We start from the raw sequence: 20,644 nt of genomic DNA on the forward strand, positions 1-20,644 counted from the left end.
CGTATAGCTGGTCTCCAGCAACACAAGCGCCTGCTATAGATCTGACACACAAAAAGGGACTTGGTTAAACATCACAAAATGTAAACCAAAATCAACAATTCCAAATACATCAAAGATCAAGCAGTTACAGTAAATTGTACAAGAACTAAGGCAGCACTCCACATTTCAGCAGTAGAATAGAGGTCAGATTACAAAAACTTGTCCTTATTTCCACGAAAACTGACTACCTCCATACATAGCGATTCTCATTTAGCAAGTAAAGAAACATGTACCTTATATATACAATTAAGAACGGATCTTTCAGTCTTATCGTTTTCTGCTCCTGTAGTGTGAAGAGGCTGCAGCAAGGTCTTTAATGGCAAGGCCATTATCCAATCCAGTAAGCACAGAAGTAAAGAAACCACCAACTAGAACAAACATTTTCAATTACAAATCAATTGAATCAGAACCTGCTACTTCACATTTATCACTGTATTTTACTTCTCTGTTTTACTTTCTTGTTTCAGTTCAGCAGAGTCAACCTTCTGCAATAAGGGCAGATCACACTTGTGTAGAAGCCACTGTATCAGTAAACCCATGGCATCAGTAAAAACTTTGGCTACGGAGATACTTAACATAGACCAACCATACAACAGTTTCTCATCATGGTAAGTCTGTGAGCAGATGCTGTGCTTAAGAAGATACCTGTGATTTTCAAAACTGATTTGTAGGCTGCTGTTTTCAAAATGACAAATTACACAGGTCTAAATTAAGGCTGACGCGTCATTTTGCACATAAAGCTCATTGCAAAGTGAATCAAGGATTACACAAAACTGAACTATTCCAGCTGCATTTCAGGCTTTATAAATAACAGAATTTCCTTCACAACATGCCAATAATGCTATGCAGCACCAGCTATCATCTGACAGAAATGCAACTGCCTTCTGTGTTGTAGGCTACTCAGGCAGCAAAAGAACCAACTCCCTCTAGGGGATGTTTTTAAAGACTGTAGAACAGAATTAGATTACAACCCACATGCACACCAAAAAATTAATAATTTACTGGCTTCAAATAATTATTTCTGATTTTTAAAACTTATCTGTGGAAGAGGAAATCGTGCAGATAAATAGCTGCAAGATTTCCTAGAGTATTTCCCAAGTTAAATAAAATTCTTTCAAAGAAAATCCACTTATTTACTAATAAAACACATATAAACATCAAGCTCATTTCACTAAAACACTAGAAGTTTGTCTCTCAGAGGCACTGTATAATAAACCTAATAGTGAAGGGCTCTGAGTATTTTGATATTAAACCAATTTTTAAGAAACCGATTAGGACTATGTTTGTCAAATTAGGTAAGCCAATTTTTTATGTGATATTTGACATACAATGATCAGCATTAGTTCATGGGGAAAGTTTTTAAATTACAGGAAGCATCCTCAAGTGGAAAGGTGGCTAGCTTGGCATACCACTGTAGTCTGCAACAGCCCCTGACTTCTCGCAAACATCGAGGAGAGGCAAAGCAGAGCTCTGGAGCCCAGAATGAGCAACAGATGAATGCCAGCTCTGGTGGGAATGGGTACCCCAGAACAACAGAGCTGCCAGTGACAACTGCACCAAAGTGCCCAAGTTTAAATAATCATCGAGTCCCACAGTCCTAGAACAAAGCCAAATAATTCAGAAGAGACACAGCTTTCAGGAGGCAGAAAGTACTACTGTGAGTATCAGGTGAAGAGAGAGCCCATCTTAGCTAGGGGACTCAGGCCCCCTGAAAATAAAAAAAGATAGCAATCATTTTGAAGGATGATGACAACCAAATTCATCTGAAGATTACTGGCTATCCTGCCTAAGAATGTACTGACAATGGAAAGAGCAAACAATCATAGCCTTATAAATATTTTGTAATGTACTCTCTGCAAGTTGAGAATATGTTCTCACTATAAGACAAGTTTGAAAAGTCCACGTTACTTCGATGTTAAGTTGACCGAGAATAAGGAAAAAGAAGACTTTCTAATTATTGAAAACAATCCATCTCAATTAATTTAAAAAATATATATTTTTCCATAAATACTTCAGAAATTCACTTGCATAAACAATATTGCTATATTTCTGGGAAGACTATACTCTTTATACTTAAAGAGCTGAATTCCTGCTTTAAAACACAGCTTAAATTTTGTAACAGTTACATCATGTACCTTAGCAATTAAATTGACACATAAAAAGAAGTTAAAAATATTTACCCTCTTGTCCTGTTCATAAGAGGACGCTTCTGTACTGGGTAGCAGATGTGTAATAGTTGCTATCAGAATCTGGGGGAAATATAGCATAGTTTCTTTAAAAATATAATCTAAATATTTAAGTTTAAAATAATTTTTTAGGCAGGTAAATGCAATAAAAATACTGATTCTATTATATTCTATTAAAGCTATTTTGAGACAAATTACAGTATTCCCTGCTGCCGTTTTGGTTTGTTGGGTTGTTTTTTTTCCCATAAAGGTGACATTGAAGGAATATGTTCTGCTTGACTGATATAGGTGCATTAAGGACAATGACATTACATAGCCACTCCAGATATTCAAGCAGGAAGATAACTTGATTCAACACACTTGTAAGGTGCAGGAGGGAGCCTGACACGGGTCTGTGTATGGGGCTATCTGAGCTCCGTTGTTCTTAGAACTGCTAGAATCTGTAAACACCCTGTCCCTACCTGATCAACACTACGACGGCAGAGGAGCAGAGAAATGCCTGCTATACCTCTTAAGAAGCTACTACACAATTTTCTTTTCAGTTACCTGGGAGACCTCTGTCTGTTCTCTGTAGTTCATACTCACAGAGGCCATAGTCTACTTCCTTGTTATTTAAAGTGTATCCAAAATAATTATTTTTGCTTTATACTGAAACTCCTTAATGGATATGCAAAACAAAATTGCAGATTATTTTAAGTAATCACTTTCTCACTAAACTTAAACATATTTGAAGATATTTAATTTTAGAAGTTTGGACTTTATTGACAACATTCTCATGTAAATAATGACATAGTGGTATCTAAGAAAAAATAAGCATGATACAGGCATTATACGTGTTAATACTGGCGTCATCAAGTGTGGTGTGAATCCCTATTGCTAATGTTAAGTAACATCATGCTTTTACTAATTCAACGTGTTGTGAAACATACTTGTCAATATTCAGGTATTTTAATTTCAGGAAAATACATTCTACTGTTGCACTTAAAGGAATTAAAAATTTCAATTTTTAAAAAATTACTTACTTGAATAATTCTTAAAGGTGAATCAGCTTGATACACTTGAAGCCTATGTACATAATGTATCAGCATGTTCAGCATACTGCAGGCTACCTGGGCTACTGTTTTATTTGGAAACTAGAAAAGAGAACACAGCACAGTAACAATGACTATGTGGTTTCACGTAAGAGTACATTAGGTGATAAGGTGGTCAGGAATTTCTTATGTACCTATTTACCAGAGGAACAGAATTAAATTTTACAAAATTTAAAGGGAATTATTTTATAGTCATAAACAAACGTTAGCAGCTAACACCAAAGGTTTGGGATAGACAATCAGTGAGTTACACACAATGAGGGAAAAGCGAGAGGAGCTTCCTAACTAACTTCAGACTGGTTAGTACAGTCTCGTGAAGCCAGGAAGAAAAAATTAATTTATTATTACCTTAATGAATATTGCTATTAATGCATCACTGCACAAAAACAAGGATCCAGTTCTGAAATCAGAAGTCTTTGTTGAGAACCAAGGCAGGTGAACAGCTGCATACCAAAAATGCAGGATATAGCACCAACAGTGAGGCTACCTGTTCTGTTAATTTGCTGGTGTACAGCAATGCACCTCAGGTTCTGTGCTTACTCCGCTTCCCTCTGTTAACTCTTCAAGGCAGGAGGATAGTGCTGCACTGCAGCCTGCCTTCAGCAGTTACCAAAATGTTTAACTCACTGTGCCGGTCACAGCAGAAGGCAATGCATTTGTACAATTAGTCCCCAGCCTTGGCAGTGGATGCACACACTGCCCTATACGCCTAAGCAGGAAAACAATGAAATGAAGAGACAGGGATGTTTCCTTAAATTGTTATTGTATATGATATAATTGTGGCTTCTTCCTTCACTGCACTTGTTTTAAAACATTAAGCTGTGCACCAAATAACAAACACAAAGTGCATTCTACAAGCAAATTTTACAAGTGAATTTTACTCATCTAGGACATGAAAATCCTACAAATCCGAGCTAAAGACAAATTTGAGCAAGACGGTTATTAGCACAGCAAAACTACAGACTTCAGAAAACAGTACAAACCACGCAGAAGAAGAAACAACAAGCAACAGCCCCAAGGGAAGGATTTAAAATACATTCTTATTCAACAAAATACTCTGTCTTTACTGAAGACAAGTACTCCAAATGATAATGCTGATGAACCTCAAATCACTCGGAAAACAATTAGGTAATTCACGCTTTAATCATGACAAATCCTGTTCTATTTCTCCAATGAAGATGAGTGTCATCAGAATTTCTGCATTATTAGAAGAACAAAAAAGTAATTTACATTTTTTAATGGCAGTGAAGCTCTCACAGGTGTGTGCTGCAAGGTGGCCACCTACCTCTAAACTCAGAAAAAGGTACTATGTTGCAAAAATACTTAAATTTAAATTCTTGGCTTCTTAGACTGTTTTCTTACTCAGTCCAGTTCTATTAACCTTTCAGGGAAGGGTGTATCCCACAAACCTTAAAAAAAAAAAAAAAAAAAAAAAGAAAAAAAAAAAAAAAGGAAGAAAAAGCTTTAAGAAAGCTGAAATACCTAGGGAATGAAGCCTGAGGTGAAAATTCAGGATTTCAGAATAAAATTTTTGAATGGCAAAAATTAACATATGGAAAATACGCTGGAAGAAAACTCTGTCCTGGGCCCCAGCTCTTATCAAAGCAGTGCTATCAATTTTTAGGTTTAAGGTCTTGAGAAGGTACAAGCGTATGGAAAATGATGAAGTTCAAAGCTTTAATTAACATTTTTTATTTGTGGTAACTACGTGAGCATAAAGAAAGACTATGACTGGCTCTTGTAAGCCAGCCACAGAGCCAGAAACCAGAGTGCACAGGGTAAATCCTTGTTCTGACTTTCCCTGTTTCTCAGTGGATGGTTTCACGTTGTTGTCAGCTTTTCACTAAAACACGGCAGACATCTCACATCTGCAAGTCTTCCCAGAACTTGTGACAAGAACACCGGTATTTTTTATCCCTCATGAGACAGCCTCTCTTCATGCTGTGGAAAGTACCCTGTAAGAGCACAGTAAGCAGGGTACAGATTCTAATGTTCAAGCTTGAGTGACAACCAAAAAAAAATAATTAAATAAAACTGAAAGCATAACAATTTGATTATAGAACTTGAGATCAAATCCAGATTGCTGGAAATATCCTTCATCCTTACAGGCCTGCAGGAAAACCCCAAAGTCACTGGAGAGGACAAAAGGGACGGCCAAACTAGAGTAGCTTAATATGGAGTATCCAGATCACTGATTTTAAGAAAAAATTACCTGAGAAAAAGGTCTGGAGGCTTCTTTTCCAAGAGCCTTCAGAGGTGGCACAAAGGCAGCTGTGCGATGCTACATTTTGCCCACCGTTCTCTATCTCTGGAAACTGCTGATTGTTATAAAGAATAAGAATTCACTACTGCAGTATTTTAAACGTAGTAGTGTAACTGTGGACATAATTTTTTAAAAGTCACTTGATGGGAAAACAAAAATCAAGCTTTGAATGAACTGGCACTTTGCCTGGCACCTAACTCTCAGGGGTTTTCTCCGAAAGGTAGCCTTACCATACCGTTCATCTTTGCAAGGGTCAGCTGCTTTCTAGATGTTACATTAGCAGTTTAACCCTGTCCATGCCTGCAAATAACCTGCTTAGCAGTCATCCAACCAAGCCCGCACAACACAATTTTGTGATGTACCTGCAGCGTTTTTGAGAGGAGCATAACATAATCGTGAGATGCAGGGGTCTGGATGGCAGGTTAGGAACCTTTCTGCTCAGCCTTTAGCAGAGGTTAACACAGACATGGTGGTATCACATGCCGCTGGGAGACATCCCAGTTATATTCCAAGTGAGCTGCTGGACCACAGTTCTGAATACGCTTCTGTATTTCAGAAATAGGCATATAATTGTTGCTAACATTTCTACTAAATGTTAGTTGCTCAGTTGTACTTATCAGTAAATTGGATTAGGACTATAGCTCCCTATCCATTCATTTCTCCTGAAAATAAGAAAATAATCCATTCTGGGAGTTCAAATCTCCAACTGCTTGGAAGCCAGGAGATTGCTTAGGTAACAAATTAGAGCTAACTGTTTCTCCCATGATATATTTACGAACTTTTCATTTCACGATTAAACTCGATTGTCAATGTATACCGCTGCTCAGAACAGCAGAAAAGCCAACATACTCTGGATGCTCTTGCCAACACAAAGCAAAGCAAAAGAGAAATATAAAAAACTTTGTTTTCTCATTCAAGAAGTAATTTACATTTAATAATTGAAATACAAATAATTGATTTAATAAATACGTCAAAGAAAAATAAGAGAAGTCACAATGAATGTCAGGATTAAAATAGTTACGATAAATTGAAGAAGAAAAAAACAACATAATTTGCCTAATACCAAACTTGTACAGGAACTTGATAAAATGCACTAGTTAAGGGATATTAAAAAGCAAGAGTATTTGTGAGGCTGCAAAGGATGAATGTGATTTTGCAAAACAGGAAATTGCAATTTAGAGTCTAATACTAAAAGCCCTGAAGCTGATTTTAGACATAGACTCAAATCCTGCTTCACAGGATGTGATCAGCTGATTTGCTAAGATACTTTACAGATCCCCATTGCTGAAAAGAAAAGCATAGTTAGTCCCCAACATCTGACAGAAACCACGTACAACAGGTGTACACCCTGATTTTTATCAATATGTATATACAGAAAGACTACTGTTCATTGAATTTTGATGTAAACAAAGAACATGTTAAAAGATTCTGAAAATAAACTGAGAAATATTTAAAAAGTTGAAGATACTGTTCAAGAACATTGCAAAATGCTATAAAGTATGTTTTTACTAATATTCTGATTGCTCCATAAAATAAGAACAAATATGAAAAAGATCTGCAAAACATAGGAAGACAAAAACACTCATCAAGGAGAAAAAAAAAGCCAAGTAAGTGCAGCTTTTTAACACAGATGATGCAAGGAATATACTATTGATATACTACCACCAATATAAAATCTCATGACCAGAGCTGAAATCCAGTGTGACTCGATTCAGCATAGTCAAAACTATCATTCACAAAAAGGCAGGCAGACAAATGCAGAAAATCTAGTCAGAAGCATCTTACAGGCACTGCACCACGATGAACCAGCTGTATCTGAGTAAGCTGCATTCCCAGGTGAGAACCTCTGTGCATACTAGTTAGGTTTAACAGTTTCAATCAAACCAGCAAATACAAAAACAGTCAATCATCACAGATTTCAAGAACATAAGAGTGAAGGTGTTTATATAGAATTGCATGGTGACTACCGGAGACTGTAAAGCTCTACCTTACAAACCAAGTTTCAGAACCTGTATTGGTGTAGGTGGGAAGGTTTTGGTAGCGGGGGGCTGGGTGGGTGGCTTCAGTGGGAAGGGGCCAGGGACCCAACTGCTGTTCTTCGTATGTTCCCCCCTCCCCTGCTGGGGGTGCTGGGGATGCAGGACTGAAGAAGCAGTTGAGTGAGAGTCTGGCTGCTAGTTGGGGCCAACTCACCGCGCCCATTAAAAAGGAAAAGTTAAATAGTTCTGAAAAACTAAATTATTGAGTGTTGCAGCATGCTTCATAAAAAACGCAAAATAAATTCTAATGATAGCTATAAAAACAGGCGCTCTTTACTTCTCACCAACATTAGAGTTCTCATAATTCCCTTGCAACAGGTAGTTTATTCACATAAACCTTGATGCCAACTCTTGACTCACCCTTGGATTCAGATTTTTTCAAACAGGTACTGGCCTGAATCACGTCCCAGAATGAGCACAGAAAAGCACTTTGCCACAGGAAATCAAACATCCTCCAGTGCTTCCACGCATGCAGAACAGGTACTCTACATCTCTCTCTCAGTGCCTAACCAGGGCCGAGAAGCGATGCTGCATAATGCCGTGTCTCTCCAACACAGAAGTGAACAGGCATAGAATGTAATGAGGATAACGGGATTTGGTTGGTGGGGGCAAGAGGGCAGGCGAGCAAAAAGCATGAGAAGCTTTGGGAAACTGCTTGGCCTTTGCATTTGTCACCTTCCCATTTTCTTTCCTGTCCCCTGCTCTTACACTGGATGCTGCACTCAGGCTGGTAGCCAAAAAGTACAAGGCAGCCACTTGGCTTGGGACAGACGTTTTGCATATGATGGCAGATGGCCCCCCAAACTGGGATCCCTTCTTGTTTCCTCTCTACCCTGGCCTTTCCCTTTTGCAATATCAGGAGAATGTCCCACGGAGGCTTTAAAAGTACTATTAATCAGGGCTGGGGAATGCCAATTAGTGAGGAATGTAACTTACCTTGTCATCCACGGCTAGCCTAGGCAGAAGACACAAATGCTGGAGAAGGAAAGTCTCCAACACTTTTGTACTCCAGAGTCTTTGTATGGATCTGTACTGGGTGGACACAGCAAGGTCTCGGTAATGGAGGGGCTACGGGGGAGGTCTCTGCAGTGGGCCCACCAAAGGACACAGCTGAGCCCATCTGCTGAGTGTGTGGCACCTTTGTGAAAACATATTTAATTTAAAAAAGGGCAAAAATGCCACACAGGCAGAGAATGAAAAAAAGAAGGAATGAGAAGCAGCAGGCGCACATGGAGGTCAGAGGAAGAGGAGGGGGAGGAGGTGCTCCAGGTGCTGAGGCAGAGATTCCCCTGGAGCCTAAGGAAAAGACCATGCTGGAGGAGAAATCCACACTGCAGCCGTGGAGTACCCCACACTGCAGCACTGGGCATTTCCTGAGGGAAGTGCAGTCCACAGACAGCCCATACTGGAGCAGGCTTATCCTGGAGGACTGCAACCAGTGGAGGGACGTACACTGAAACAGGGAGGAAGGAGCAGCAGACAGGAACCGTAATGGACTGACCATAACTCCTATTGCCCATGCCCTCTGCACTCCCTGAAAGAGGCAAGGGGAGACAGAGAAGTTGAGAACGATGACTGCAGCCGAGTCTGAGAAAAGAGGAGGTGTTTCAAATTTTGTCTTTGTTTCTCAGTCCCTAAATTATTTTGACTGGCAATAAAATAAACTGATTTCCCCAAGTCAAATCTGTTTTGCCCGTGATGGTAGCTGGTAAGCAATCTCCTGTCTTGATCTTGACCCACAAGATTTTTCACTGTTTTGTCCCCCTGTCCTGTTGAGGAAGGGGAGTGAGTGAGCAGCTGGGTGGGAGTTTGGCTCTTACTTAAGGTTAATCTACCACAGGCTCCTAGACCTAACTACAAATAGATGCAGAAAACCCTGCTGGAACCTTGGGTCCAGGATGTGGGAAGGGGTATAGCTGGACAAAGTTGGGCAAAGACAGTAGTGGTTTTGCTGAAACCCGAATTGCAAGGATTATTAATGAAAAAAAGGGTGATGGACAAACTATTATGCTTCAAAGGGTAAAGGTCAGAGTGAAGTGGCTAATGATAGGTATCAAGATAGAGATACACTGTTTTACTTCCCAACATGCCGTTTACTCCAAACACACCATTTCCTCCAAACTGAAAGGGTACAGATTTCTTTTCACAGAGTTAAGAGATTCATCAATTAAATTTAATTCAGCCTTTTGTAAGAAATGACAATGAAACTGTGAAGTAAGGATGCTAAAATGTTATCATGACTTTGGAAAGATAAAGTATCTTTACAGATAAAGACAGTAATACATTGTAAAAGTGTTAGTCTCCCACCTTTAAAGAAACACAAATCACATTCAATGCTTCCTTGATCTGGGGATGATGTGATTCATGAACTAGCTCCTCACAGATCCAAATACCAAGGCTGCAAAGAGCAACGCATCTGTAAAACAATGTTGGAGGACAAGTTGTTGAGAAACATGCTAGAAGAATGTGCAATTTTTACAATTCATTACATGTCTTGCTAAAGTCTAACTTATATATTTTTAATATTCCAAAAAGAACTACACAGAAACCTTTATAATGCTGTAACACTTGAAAATGAGCAAGAAATCCCAAGTATCCTGGTGAGGGCACAGGAAAGGACAGAAGCAGCACCCTTCTGAGCAACTGAAAAATCCAAAAGACATCAAGAACTCCTGCACCATTATGTGCTTTTTGGATTAAAAACACTACCAAAAATTAATGTACGGGAAATCCATAAATATTTTCTTAAGACAAAGTAAAAACTGCAGTGAGAGGCTCCTGCTCTCCAGCACGAGAGTTTCCTCATATTTGTTTAGAACTTCTGGGACACAGAAACAAGAGGGGGGAATGTTACTTGTTCACAGATAAGATTTTAAAGCTACACAGAATCGTGAAACTGCTAACAAGTAGCAAAAATGCATCTTGGAATTAATTCTACATGATAATGTAAATAAGATGTCAAACCACCCTGATTTGTTCATTGTCCCTGCTGAAATCTCAGTTGCAAGACCACCTCCATTACATTTTGATTAATACAATTTAAGAATAAAGACAAGCTTGAGGAAGTCTAGGAAAAAAGTGACAAAAGTAATAAACAGCTTTGGGAAATATTGCATATGGAGGAAAAGTTGAAGGGTGTACTGAGTCTAGATCACAATTAAGGAAGGAAATGGTAAGAAATCTTATGACATGCAGTAAGCCACTGAAGAGTTTAATTTGCAGTAGAAAAGATTTTTCCTACATATTGGTCATAAACCCAATCTGACCGTAAAAATTAGAGAAGTACAGGAACAGTCTACCTAAGATTTTTTTAACTTAAATTTTCAGGACCATTTAGGCAAGGTATTGCCAGGAACATTTTAAACACTCCAGTCTTGCAGCAGGGGCGAGTAATCTACACTTCCGCTATTTCCTTATGCGTTTCAATCTTTTTTGAACAAAAAAAAACCAAACCAAAACAAAACAAAACAAAGAGCCTAGCATGGATTTAACAATAAATGTAGACAGTTTGTGCCAGGTGACTCAGAAACCAAACCTTTAGTACATAGAAGAGTAGACAGCTCTAAGTCTGTGCTGCTATTCGAAGTTTCCTTGATGCTACTGAGAAACATTCCACATCTGATGACATACTGATATGCAAAATATCCAGCAGTCTGTGAGGTTTCTACTAAGAACACCCGTTTTGTAATCACTATTCAGAATAGTCTCTGAAAAACTGTGTAGTTACGTGGCTACAGTGTTGTTATTTAAGTATCACAGCCTTAACAGCACAAGCAGAAGAGATGAACACTGAGTTCACCAACCTATCACTTCTTTTTCAGACTGTCAGCAGCAGGAGAGGTATTTGATTAATACAGTTATTAATTTTTGTAGATGGAGATCAGAGAGTAGAACATACTTCAGATAACTGACTTCCCTGAAGCTCAGTTGGGTCAAGTATTTAATGAAACACAAAACATTGAGCCTCTGTGGAAGAGATAAGGAACAGAGATTTATAGCTTATAACAGTAACAGCACTCAGACTTGCTGGAGATACACAAAGCTACGAAGTTCAAGAAATCAAAGTTCTCCCCTAAGAAACTGCAAAGGCAATTAAGCCTCTACTAGTGGCTAAGCCGATGCTGCAAAACTGTAATGCAGATCCTAAATAGGACCTCTGATAGTAACCCAGGTGAACTCTGTACTGCTGTGAAGCAGATGGTATCAGAGAAGTTATTACCAAAAAAGACAGTGGATAAACTGCCACTGAGGAGTAAGGCAGTCAAGCTTCAGGAGCTGTGGCAACATCATTATCCCTGCAATGAGGACGTACCCTTTCATCTCCCAGAAGGAGAAGGGCACAGGTAACCCAAGGAGATGCTGGGAGTCTATTCTTTTTTAATCTTCATTTAATGCTGTTACCCACAGTGGTCAGACTTTGCATTTTGGGGGCAGTGTAACAGCTTTCTGAAAGGCTGGGCATGCACATGTGCCTCTGCTCCTCTGTATGCACCCTCACAGCCAGAGAGGATATGGGGACATGCACCATGTTCCCTTCTTTCCAGCCACACTGCCAGAACTGAAAATGACAATACTGCGTACTTCAGTGCCACGGGATCAATAATAATATTCTGAACCAACTTGACTTAAACCACCTTATTCAAAGCAAAATGGAGAGTGTTATGATTTTTAGACTGAAGTTTTGTAAAAAAACATGAAAAATGAAATTAAAATGATGTCAGAAAATTCCTCCTTTGCCTGTGTTGAGTGATATTACCAGCTTAAGTGAAGAACAGGTAAGTGGGCTGATGAAAACTGCTTTTGGTTTTCCAGCAAAATGTTTAAAGTTTCAATGAATTGACCTTTCCAGTAACATTTTTCAGGAATGTATTTTGCATTAACAAGTGACCATATATTAGTTGAGCATATATAAACACTCCACTCAAATACAATGGCACACAAATGTGCTCTTCCTTGGTAGGCATTATAGATTCCTGTTCCAATCCCATATGCTGGACTCCGTAACGAAGCCTCTGGGGATGGGTAAGGAGGAACAAAATCCTAAGAAAATTAAGGAACAGAAAACAAAACTGGTATCCATCTTCTCTGAAGTTCTCGATTCGATGAAGATGCTTAGGTTTAAGCATCAGTGCAATCATTCTCAGTTTAATGCTAAGCTCAGTATTTTCTGCTTCTTTTCCATACCGTAAAGAAAGGCTCATGTAACTTGCATTATTTCTGTTTTTCAAATTAAATCATGTGGTCTAATACAAGATAACCGTACCTCCCTCATAAATAATCTTGTCCTTAATCAAAGGAAAAGATGCCTCTCGTACAGAAAATCCCTGAGCTGAACACCAGGGTAGGCTGGGAAAGCACACAGCTTGTACTCTTACCTATATTGACACTCTTTCCTATCAGCCACTATCAGATAAAGGATACTGGGCTGGACCAGCATTTGGTCTGACAGAACATGTCTATTATTTTAAAATCTCTGTTTACAAACAATTTTGAATTCACACAGTGAACCACAGTTTTGACAGTGGTGAAGAAAACCATGAATAAAATACATATAAACTTTTACTCTAAGCTTTCTAATATATCCACCTCAAAAGAGTTTAATGAAGAAACGTATCTATTAATTTAGCAGCTTCTTTTTGTATGACTTACCGTGCAGGACCAGATGGTTCCTCTCTTGCTGAACTTAACACGGTTTTAATTATGAGTTCCTAAAACAAAGAGGAAAATACTCATTTACCAGTAACTCCATCACATGAAGCATCAGAAAATTAGAATTTTATTATAGCACACACAGGCACGTTGCCTAGCTGAGTCTCTAGGTTTGCGGTCAGGTTGTTTGCTTACTACTACTCCAAACTTCTAGTCTGCCCCAGATGTTCATTATTGTGCTACCCCAAGAATAACCCACAGGTTACTATCCTGATTTCTGCTGATTAACCATTTATTCAACTCTTGACGATAATTTTCCATAAAATATCAAGGGTAAAAAAACCCCTGTAACAAAGGACTCCCTAAAGCTAGCTTCTGTGAATAGCACTGAAGGGTATTACAGAAAAAAAATCTATTACTTTGAGGTTTAAACAAGCATTTTTTCAAAATAATTTTCATTTTAAAAGACTTTGGAAGTAGCTGCAGAACAAGCAACTACAGTGCCTTAAGAATGATGTCAAGAATTTTGACTCAGCTGCAGCGAAGTGTCCCTAAAGCTGTAGGTTGTTCTCGATAAAGCTCAAGTAAACAGCCATTATATAATAGGAATGAGAAAGAAGGAACTCAAAATCAGTCGCCTAAAGGGAGCAAGGTATAAAGCAGCTTCCAAGCCATCATCTCTCTCTTAAAAGGAACAGTTTGGAAACTTACCGAGAGCCTTTCTTAGAAATAGTAATCATACCTGACAAACATACAGCAACTAAACACACGGACTGAGCTCTGCCCAGTTCCAGTACACTGGCACACTACCCAACTCTGTGTTACGATGGAGAGGGTAAGGTCTCCTTTTGTTTTTTGTCTAAAAGAACATACTGATGTTCAGAGGTTTTCTAAAGCCCCCAGGAACACAGGCAGATTTCAGCAGTTGTGAATTCTTAATAAATTAAATAACATATCTCGAACCTCTCAATCTTCTCATCTCAGCTGATTAGATCTGAGACCTGCAAATAGCCCTAATGAGAGTAGGCTTGAAGAGTTGAGGTAACACATCATTTCCTTTTACAAACACACAAACGCAGTTTATTACTAAGTTAATAAAAATTATAAAGTACGTTTAGTAGTATAAAGTTTGACAAGATTTTATGGGAACTTGAGCTTTGGTATCTATTTGAAATTATTTCTGAAAATTTTTAGAATATTAGAATTTTAGTTAGTGTTTCCTGGAAAAACATATTCAACATGTATTTGGTATCTGAATACCATCCAAATACTCTTAAAATTCCTACCTTAACATCTGTAAACTGAGACACTGCAATGTCAGGAATGTTTGGGTGAAGAGCTGGTAGTTCATGATATAAATTTGGGAAACAGACTAGAGATCCTAAAAGAACTTGTGCTTCAACTCTTGGTGCCTAAAAGAAAAAAAGGCGGGGAGAAATACATACTCGTACTGCAATCAGGAAGCTGGCATTTCTTAAAAGAGAACGACAGCTGAAACTACACAGCTATTTCTTTTCTCTTTTGCAAATTCTGTAGAGCTCGGCTATCCAAGACCACGCCCCCACGGATTGCTATTCATGCACACCACATGCTCCCATTTTCCAAGATGGTCAAAGGAAGCAGAGGAATTGTTAGGATTAAAGACAAATGACTGAGCTGCTAACTAGGTTTGGGTCTTAGGGTCAGCTAATTGAATGGGGATGGGGATGGAGAAAACTGCTGGACATGGCATGAGGCATCGCTGGACATGACAGGTAATGATAGAAGAAGCTGACAGAGGCTTCAGGTAGTACCTTGAGGGCGGCTGGATTTCATAGCTGGTTGAAGGGGGAATTATGTGAGAAACAGTCAAAACTCACAGACAATTGGAGGGGAGTATTGGGGAGCTTTAAGAGAGAGTACAGCCATGCAAGGCCAACAGCACCTAGGTAATCATATCAGTATTACTATTCGAGACTGAAGTTGCCTGGGTAACAATATCAGAAATACATCCAAACAGCGCAAACACTAGCAGATTTGAGTTCTCAAGCCAGATCATCAAAGTCATTGCATAGCGAAGGTACAGTCAAAATGGACATTTATTTTAAAACATCTTAAAGCACAGATAAATGGCAGACACAATTCCAAGACCTCTGAAGTAAAAGAAGATTCTCGGCTCCAATGACAATATTTGCATTCTTCGTGTATTTTCTGGAGAGGACTTGCATGTGTACTGTTCTAGAATAAACCACTGACTCTTATCTGTATTTGCTAACCATTACATTAAATGCTGGGGTCAAGTTAACACCCTAGCCAAGGAAAAATACTGCTCAGTTCTCTCCCAAATCCTTCCCACTTGCACATAAATAAGAATTAACTAATGAATACTTACGTTGAGGAAAGAAGAAGCAGCCACTCTTCCCGCTGCTACAATGAAATCCATAATAAGCATAGTGGCACCAGGCAAACCAAGTGAAAAAAACTGAGGAGAGCAGTGCTTGATGATTGTATTAACAATATCCTTGCAGAAGGAAAAGGGAAAAAAGGAAGAGTATCAACAAGGCAAACAACGAATGAAAAAGAGGCGGGTATTTACCAAAGGTAGAAAGTAAAAACACAAGAAAGCAAATCCATTGTGGCAATTAAGACACTCATTACTGAGCAAAAAGTTGCATAATAAATGTCTTAAGTATACTCCTATATTAATACAAGTAAACTGTGGTATACTTTATTATCAATTTAAACTTGGACACTACTGTATGAGGTCACACCTTATATTAATTTACATTTAGCTTTTAAGATTTCTATAAATTATTAACCATTCATTTAAATATGTACAGAAGAGATATAGTGAGATGACCACCTTCTCAATGACATGCGTAATCCTCTCTGACAAGTATCACCTGACTATAACTTTAAAAAAGGCATTAGCCTTTTATATACATCCATATGGAACCAAATATAAAGAAAGAATTATAATTGTTTTATAACATTTCTGATACACAGTAGTTATTCAACACAGCATATTATGTTCTTCTAGACTTAGTGAGGAAGTTATTAAAATTAACCTACATGATGCAATTTTTTCAAAAGTACTGGAAAAAGTATAAAATGTTTTAATTATTAAAAGCCATCCCAAGTTCACAGATAGACAAAAAATATAACTCTTTTCCTCCTTTGAATAATTCTTCAGTAGTAGTGATATCCAACTAAATGGAAGATTTGCAATCCAGCAAGAAAAGCAGCGTAAATTGGTTGCTAAGACAACAGAAGCTGGCAATCCACCCTACCCATAGCTGTCTGTGGAATAATTCTGGACTAGTTCTATTTTGCCCAGTTAATGAAAACAGGGTTGATTGAACTTTTGATCTCCCTATGCCTCTAACCGCTCCTCAAAAAAGTTCACAGAACCAACTTTTTAAAACACTTCTGATGCAAGGCTTTAAAAAGTGTTTAAGCCATGTGATACTTTCAGACTTGTTCACATTAAAACCTATGAAAAAGATCTACTCCCAATAATTAGATGCACTCTGTATGTCTTTGCTGGTTCCTATACTTGCTGTAGAAATAAACTATTCCAATATAGTGAGCACAATTTACTTTCCCACTAGCTAAACTGTTGCACCAGAGAGCAAGTAAGAAGGACGGCAGACCTTAGAGAGATCTGCTTCCTCCTCTTTCTTGCATGCTCCAGTCTGTAACATACAATCAGTGAAAAATGAAAGAGTACACTTTTCTGCCCTTATATTTGCTTCAAATCGACTACAAAAAAGCATTTCTGATTACAACCAAGAACAATAGGGCCATTTATCAAAGTTTAGAAAGAGTATCAGTCACATAACATTTTCAAAGACAAAGTTAAACTACTTAGCTGAAAATCCATTCAGTATTTTTGATAAAACTATTTTATTTTTAGTTGCAATACTTACATTAACCTGAATTCTGTAATTAAACTTACTTGATCAACATGAAGAAGTCCACAGTGCATTATATTGTAGAAATGAGTTAAAAAATCCCTGTTTGGAGAAACATCTTGTCTTCGCTTCATTGTCTTACAAATGAGTTTATAAGCATGTAGCTTTCCTTGTTTGTATTTGTCAGTCAGCATTGTTGCCTACAGTTTTAGAATGATATTTATTATTCATAAATCAAAGAAACACATTAAACACTGTTCTACACCCACATGAACTTTTATTTCTGTTTCACTGCTTAGTTCTCGTATTTACCTTGAATAGCCATGGCGTTAGAATTCTCAGTGGTGGAATTAAAACTGGTGGAGATGGTGAAGTTAGGTTATCTGTTGAAATACCAAGATTGTCTCTTATCTGCAATTATTAAAAACAAAACAAAAAGACAAAATTTTAAGGGAAATATATATGGTGGTGTTTTTCTCCTTCTGAAAATCCTGCCCTATCAGATTAGGTTGGAGGAAAGGTTCAGTTCTTTTACCTTGGCCAGATTCTGCCACAGTTCACACAGGTAATCAAAAACCTGGGCATGAATCTCTGGATCCATGATGCTGTTGACATCTCCCAAAATTCCTAGCATTCGCCTCCACATCACAGTTGCAACATCTGCATGCCACCCTGTAAGCGTTCCCCCAGCCATCACGCTACAACATTCTGAGGGGAATTCACTAGTTTCTGTAATGGAAGAAAAAAGTATAGTGAGACTCACCTCTCCGGAAATATATCTCCTGATATAACTATTATATACATAGTTTTCTTAAAATAAAAAGAAAAAAAAAGATCAGGCTTTCAGAGTAAGATACTCCTTACCCATTCAGCCACCTCAATGCTGGATATGTTTAACAATATGTCCGCTATCAAACTTGGTAGAGGAAGAATCGCCTTGTTTCTTATGTCCTTTCCACTGGTAACATTTGAGGTCTCTACTGGAGCCCTAACACGGATCTGACGGACCTAGTAAGGCTGCTCCTTTTGTAAGTGCTGTCTTACATTCTTTGGAGTCAATCTCCAGAACTACACTTGTCTGCTTCCAAGTAAAATTACATTACAACTTTACATTTTTCCCAATAAAACAGAAAGCGGATTTTATTGCAAATTGAAGAGAAAGGTGAGAGTAAACTTGTCTCTGGCTACTGTTCTTTAAGCAGTAAATTGATGTATGTGGAGAGGCATCACTCAGTAACCCAGCACCACAGCTTAACTCTCACCTAGCTCTCTCTACACATCAGTGTTATATGGATGAACGTTCTTTTTAAGGTGAAAGACAGTTAATCTAGTTTGTCCATACAAAGAAAACTCTGATAGATTACAATGGCTAAATTCTACTCAGCTTACAAAAACAATCACATAAAACTAGCTAACAAGCCAGTTTTAAAGCAGCAGGCACCCAGAATCTCCTTTCTGCCCCTCTCAGATGGATTTTCAAAACACCTCAACACCACAATTTGCTGAGATCTTCTGAAAATCTCACAGTTCCCACAAAATCAAAATTAAATCTGAATTCAGCCTAATCATATAGCCTCTTCTTTTGAGCATCTGGACCACTGTGGTAGAGACACTAATGGTTGCTAGGCTAAAGATTTCAAAGTACAAAGCAAAATGATGATATTTCTGTCTATCAGTAGGCTACTTAAAGGAAAAGAGTCTCAAATATACATCAGAAACTCTTTTCTTTCCGTAAGACCAAGTAAGAAAGAAATGTGAACTTTGTATTTACAAAGTGAATGTATTCTACAATTCAATAGCTAAGATAGCAGAAGTAATTGTAAATTTGTTTAAATATGAAAGGGAAAAGAACTAAACTTCCAAGAAGAAGTTATAACATTGCTTTAAAATTATGTCTTAGTATTTGTCCATCAATGATGAAACAGTCCGTGGCGGGGCCACATACTAGGTTAAGCTGCCGTAATTCCAAGCATCAAAAAGAATAACGATAAATGTGTGGACTATTAATTCACTGCTAATAATTCCAACAAAATGCAAGATAAAATGCAAAAGGTTTTTGTTTGCTTTTAAAGGAAATAACTGTAATTAAGTATTTTTAAAAGCACAGACGAAATAGCCTTGTACAGGATTGTTTACAATGTGTAACTGTGATACTAGCTACTTCACTATATTGCATTCGAAAGAAAGAAAGAACAGGTTTATATTTTCTATTCCAGATATTGCCTAGGTCATCTGGCGTCTGTAAAACAGAGTGGTGGAGCTTCTCATCCAGCTGCAGATCCTTCTGCTCAATATGATCTGCATGAAGAGTGGCAGGAGAGGGTGTCTGTGATCGGGATCCAAGAGCAGATTGGATTGGAGAAGCACTTTCAGAGCCTGCAAATGCAATTTTTTAACAGTTACCTTAAAAGCCTTTTCTATTTTCTTGAGCTACTGAAATTTTGTCTAAACACAGCATTAAAAAAAAAAAACAACTGAGCTACTTTTATGTATCAAGTTGGGCCAAGAAAAGATATAAAAACTGTAAGCAGATCTCCCTGTGAGTGGTGCTCTGAAAGAAAACAAATTACATGCAGGAAAGCTGAGTGATGAACATCAAAATCAGACAGGTAAATGGATTAACAGAGCTCTATTTTAGGTCCAAAAAATTATAACTGTGTTTCCTCTGCAGCACTTTCAGTGTTCTGAACCAGTCACATTTCCCTCTACATTCCCTCAGCAAAAATTTTCTCCAGCAAAGTGTTTAAGCAGACACTTTCCTGGAACAACTGTTTTTCCAGGAAAAACATGCAAGTTAATTTATAAATAAAAGCTCAAAGCAGTAACTGACAATCAGTAACTGACAATCTTTGATGTTTATCTGCTGACTGGGCTGAGAAAATCCATATGGAGGGAAAGTTCTGTACAATTAGAAGAATGTTATTTCCTCAAAGACAGGAAAATAAAAGTGTTTGAATGGCAGTGCTGCAAAGGCATTTTTCGATGATCACCACTGAGCAACCTCTCTAGGCAACTATTTGGTCTCCTCTATTGAGAGATCTGCGGAGAGCGAGCAGGTACTTATATTTTTTCTTCTGCACTACCTTAGTTTCACTTCCTGAATTTGCCTAAAGGTCCTTATAAAAAGCTGAGTTCAGCCAGAACAGTCACATGGCAAAAAAAAAAGAGAACAGATATTCACCACATACTTCCCTACACATCAGCATGTTAAAATGGAATAATTCAAACCTATTCATCTTGACCCTTAGATAAGTGCAACTGGCACCCAAAAATATTATGCATGAAGTTCAGTATTAGAGATAGACTGAACTTTATGGACAGCAATGAAAAAGTGAGCCTTTTAAATTTGTAATTTTCCCAGGCTGGCTGAGAAGTGTTCTTTCTTGCGAGGAAAGCAAATTGTTTAAAGAACTTGACAGAAAATGTCAGTGTTACCAGAACAGAAATTGTGGTAAACAATCTTCATTACATTGTTAAACTGAAA

At 38.0% G+C, this 20,644-nt stretch overlaps 1 protein-coding gene across 14 annotated transcripts in view; it reads right to left on the reverse strand.

Moving 5' to 3' along the window:
* RALGAPA1 (Ral GTPase activating protein catalytic subunit alpha 1) overlaps positions 1–20,644 on the reverse strand; it is a 132,790-nt gene that overhangs the window by 55,266 nt on the left and 56,880 nt on the right. For 12 of the 14 annotated variants that reach the window (XM_040599623.1, XM_040599621.1, XM_040599624.1 and 9 more), the window contains 11 exons: positions 19,384–19,536; positions 17,696–17,889; positions 17,473–17,571; positions 17,205–17,360; positions 15,639–15,767; positions 14,554–14,679; positions 13,268–13,326; positions 9,926–10,034; positions 3,248–3,358; positions 2,220–2,288; positions 273–407 (listed from right to left, as the gene is read on the reverse strand). In XM_040599623.1, coding sequence (XP_040455557.1) covers positions 273–407; positions 2,220–2,288; positions 3,248–3,358; positions 9,926–10,034; positions 13,268–13,326; positions 14,554–14,679; positions 15,639–15,767; positions 17,205–17,360; positions 17,473–17,571; positions 17,696–17,889; positions 19,384–19,536 — 1,340 coding nt within the window. The remainder of the gene's footprint in view (positions 1–272; positions 408–2,219; positions 2,289–3,247; positions 3,359–9,925; positions 10,035–13,267; positions 13,327–14,553; positions 14,680–15,638; positions 15,768–17,204; positions 17,361–17,472; positions 17,572–17,695; positions 17,890–19,383; positions 19,537–20,644) is intronic. The other 2 variants (XM_040599625.1, XM_040599634.1) reach the window with 1 other exon arrangement.

This window comes from Falco naumanni, chromosome 7, assembly GCF_017639655.2.
Source record: "Falco naumanni isolate bFalNau1 chromosome 7, bFalNau1.pat, whole genome shotgun sequence".
In the NCBI taxonomy this organism is placed as follows: Eukaryota; Metazoa; Chordata; class Aves; order Falconiformes; family Falconidae; genus Falco; species Falco naumanni.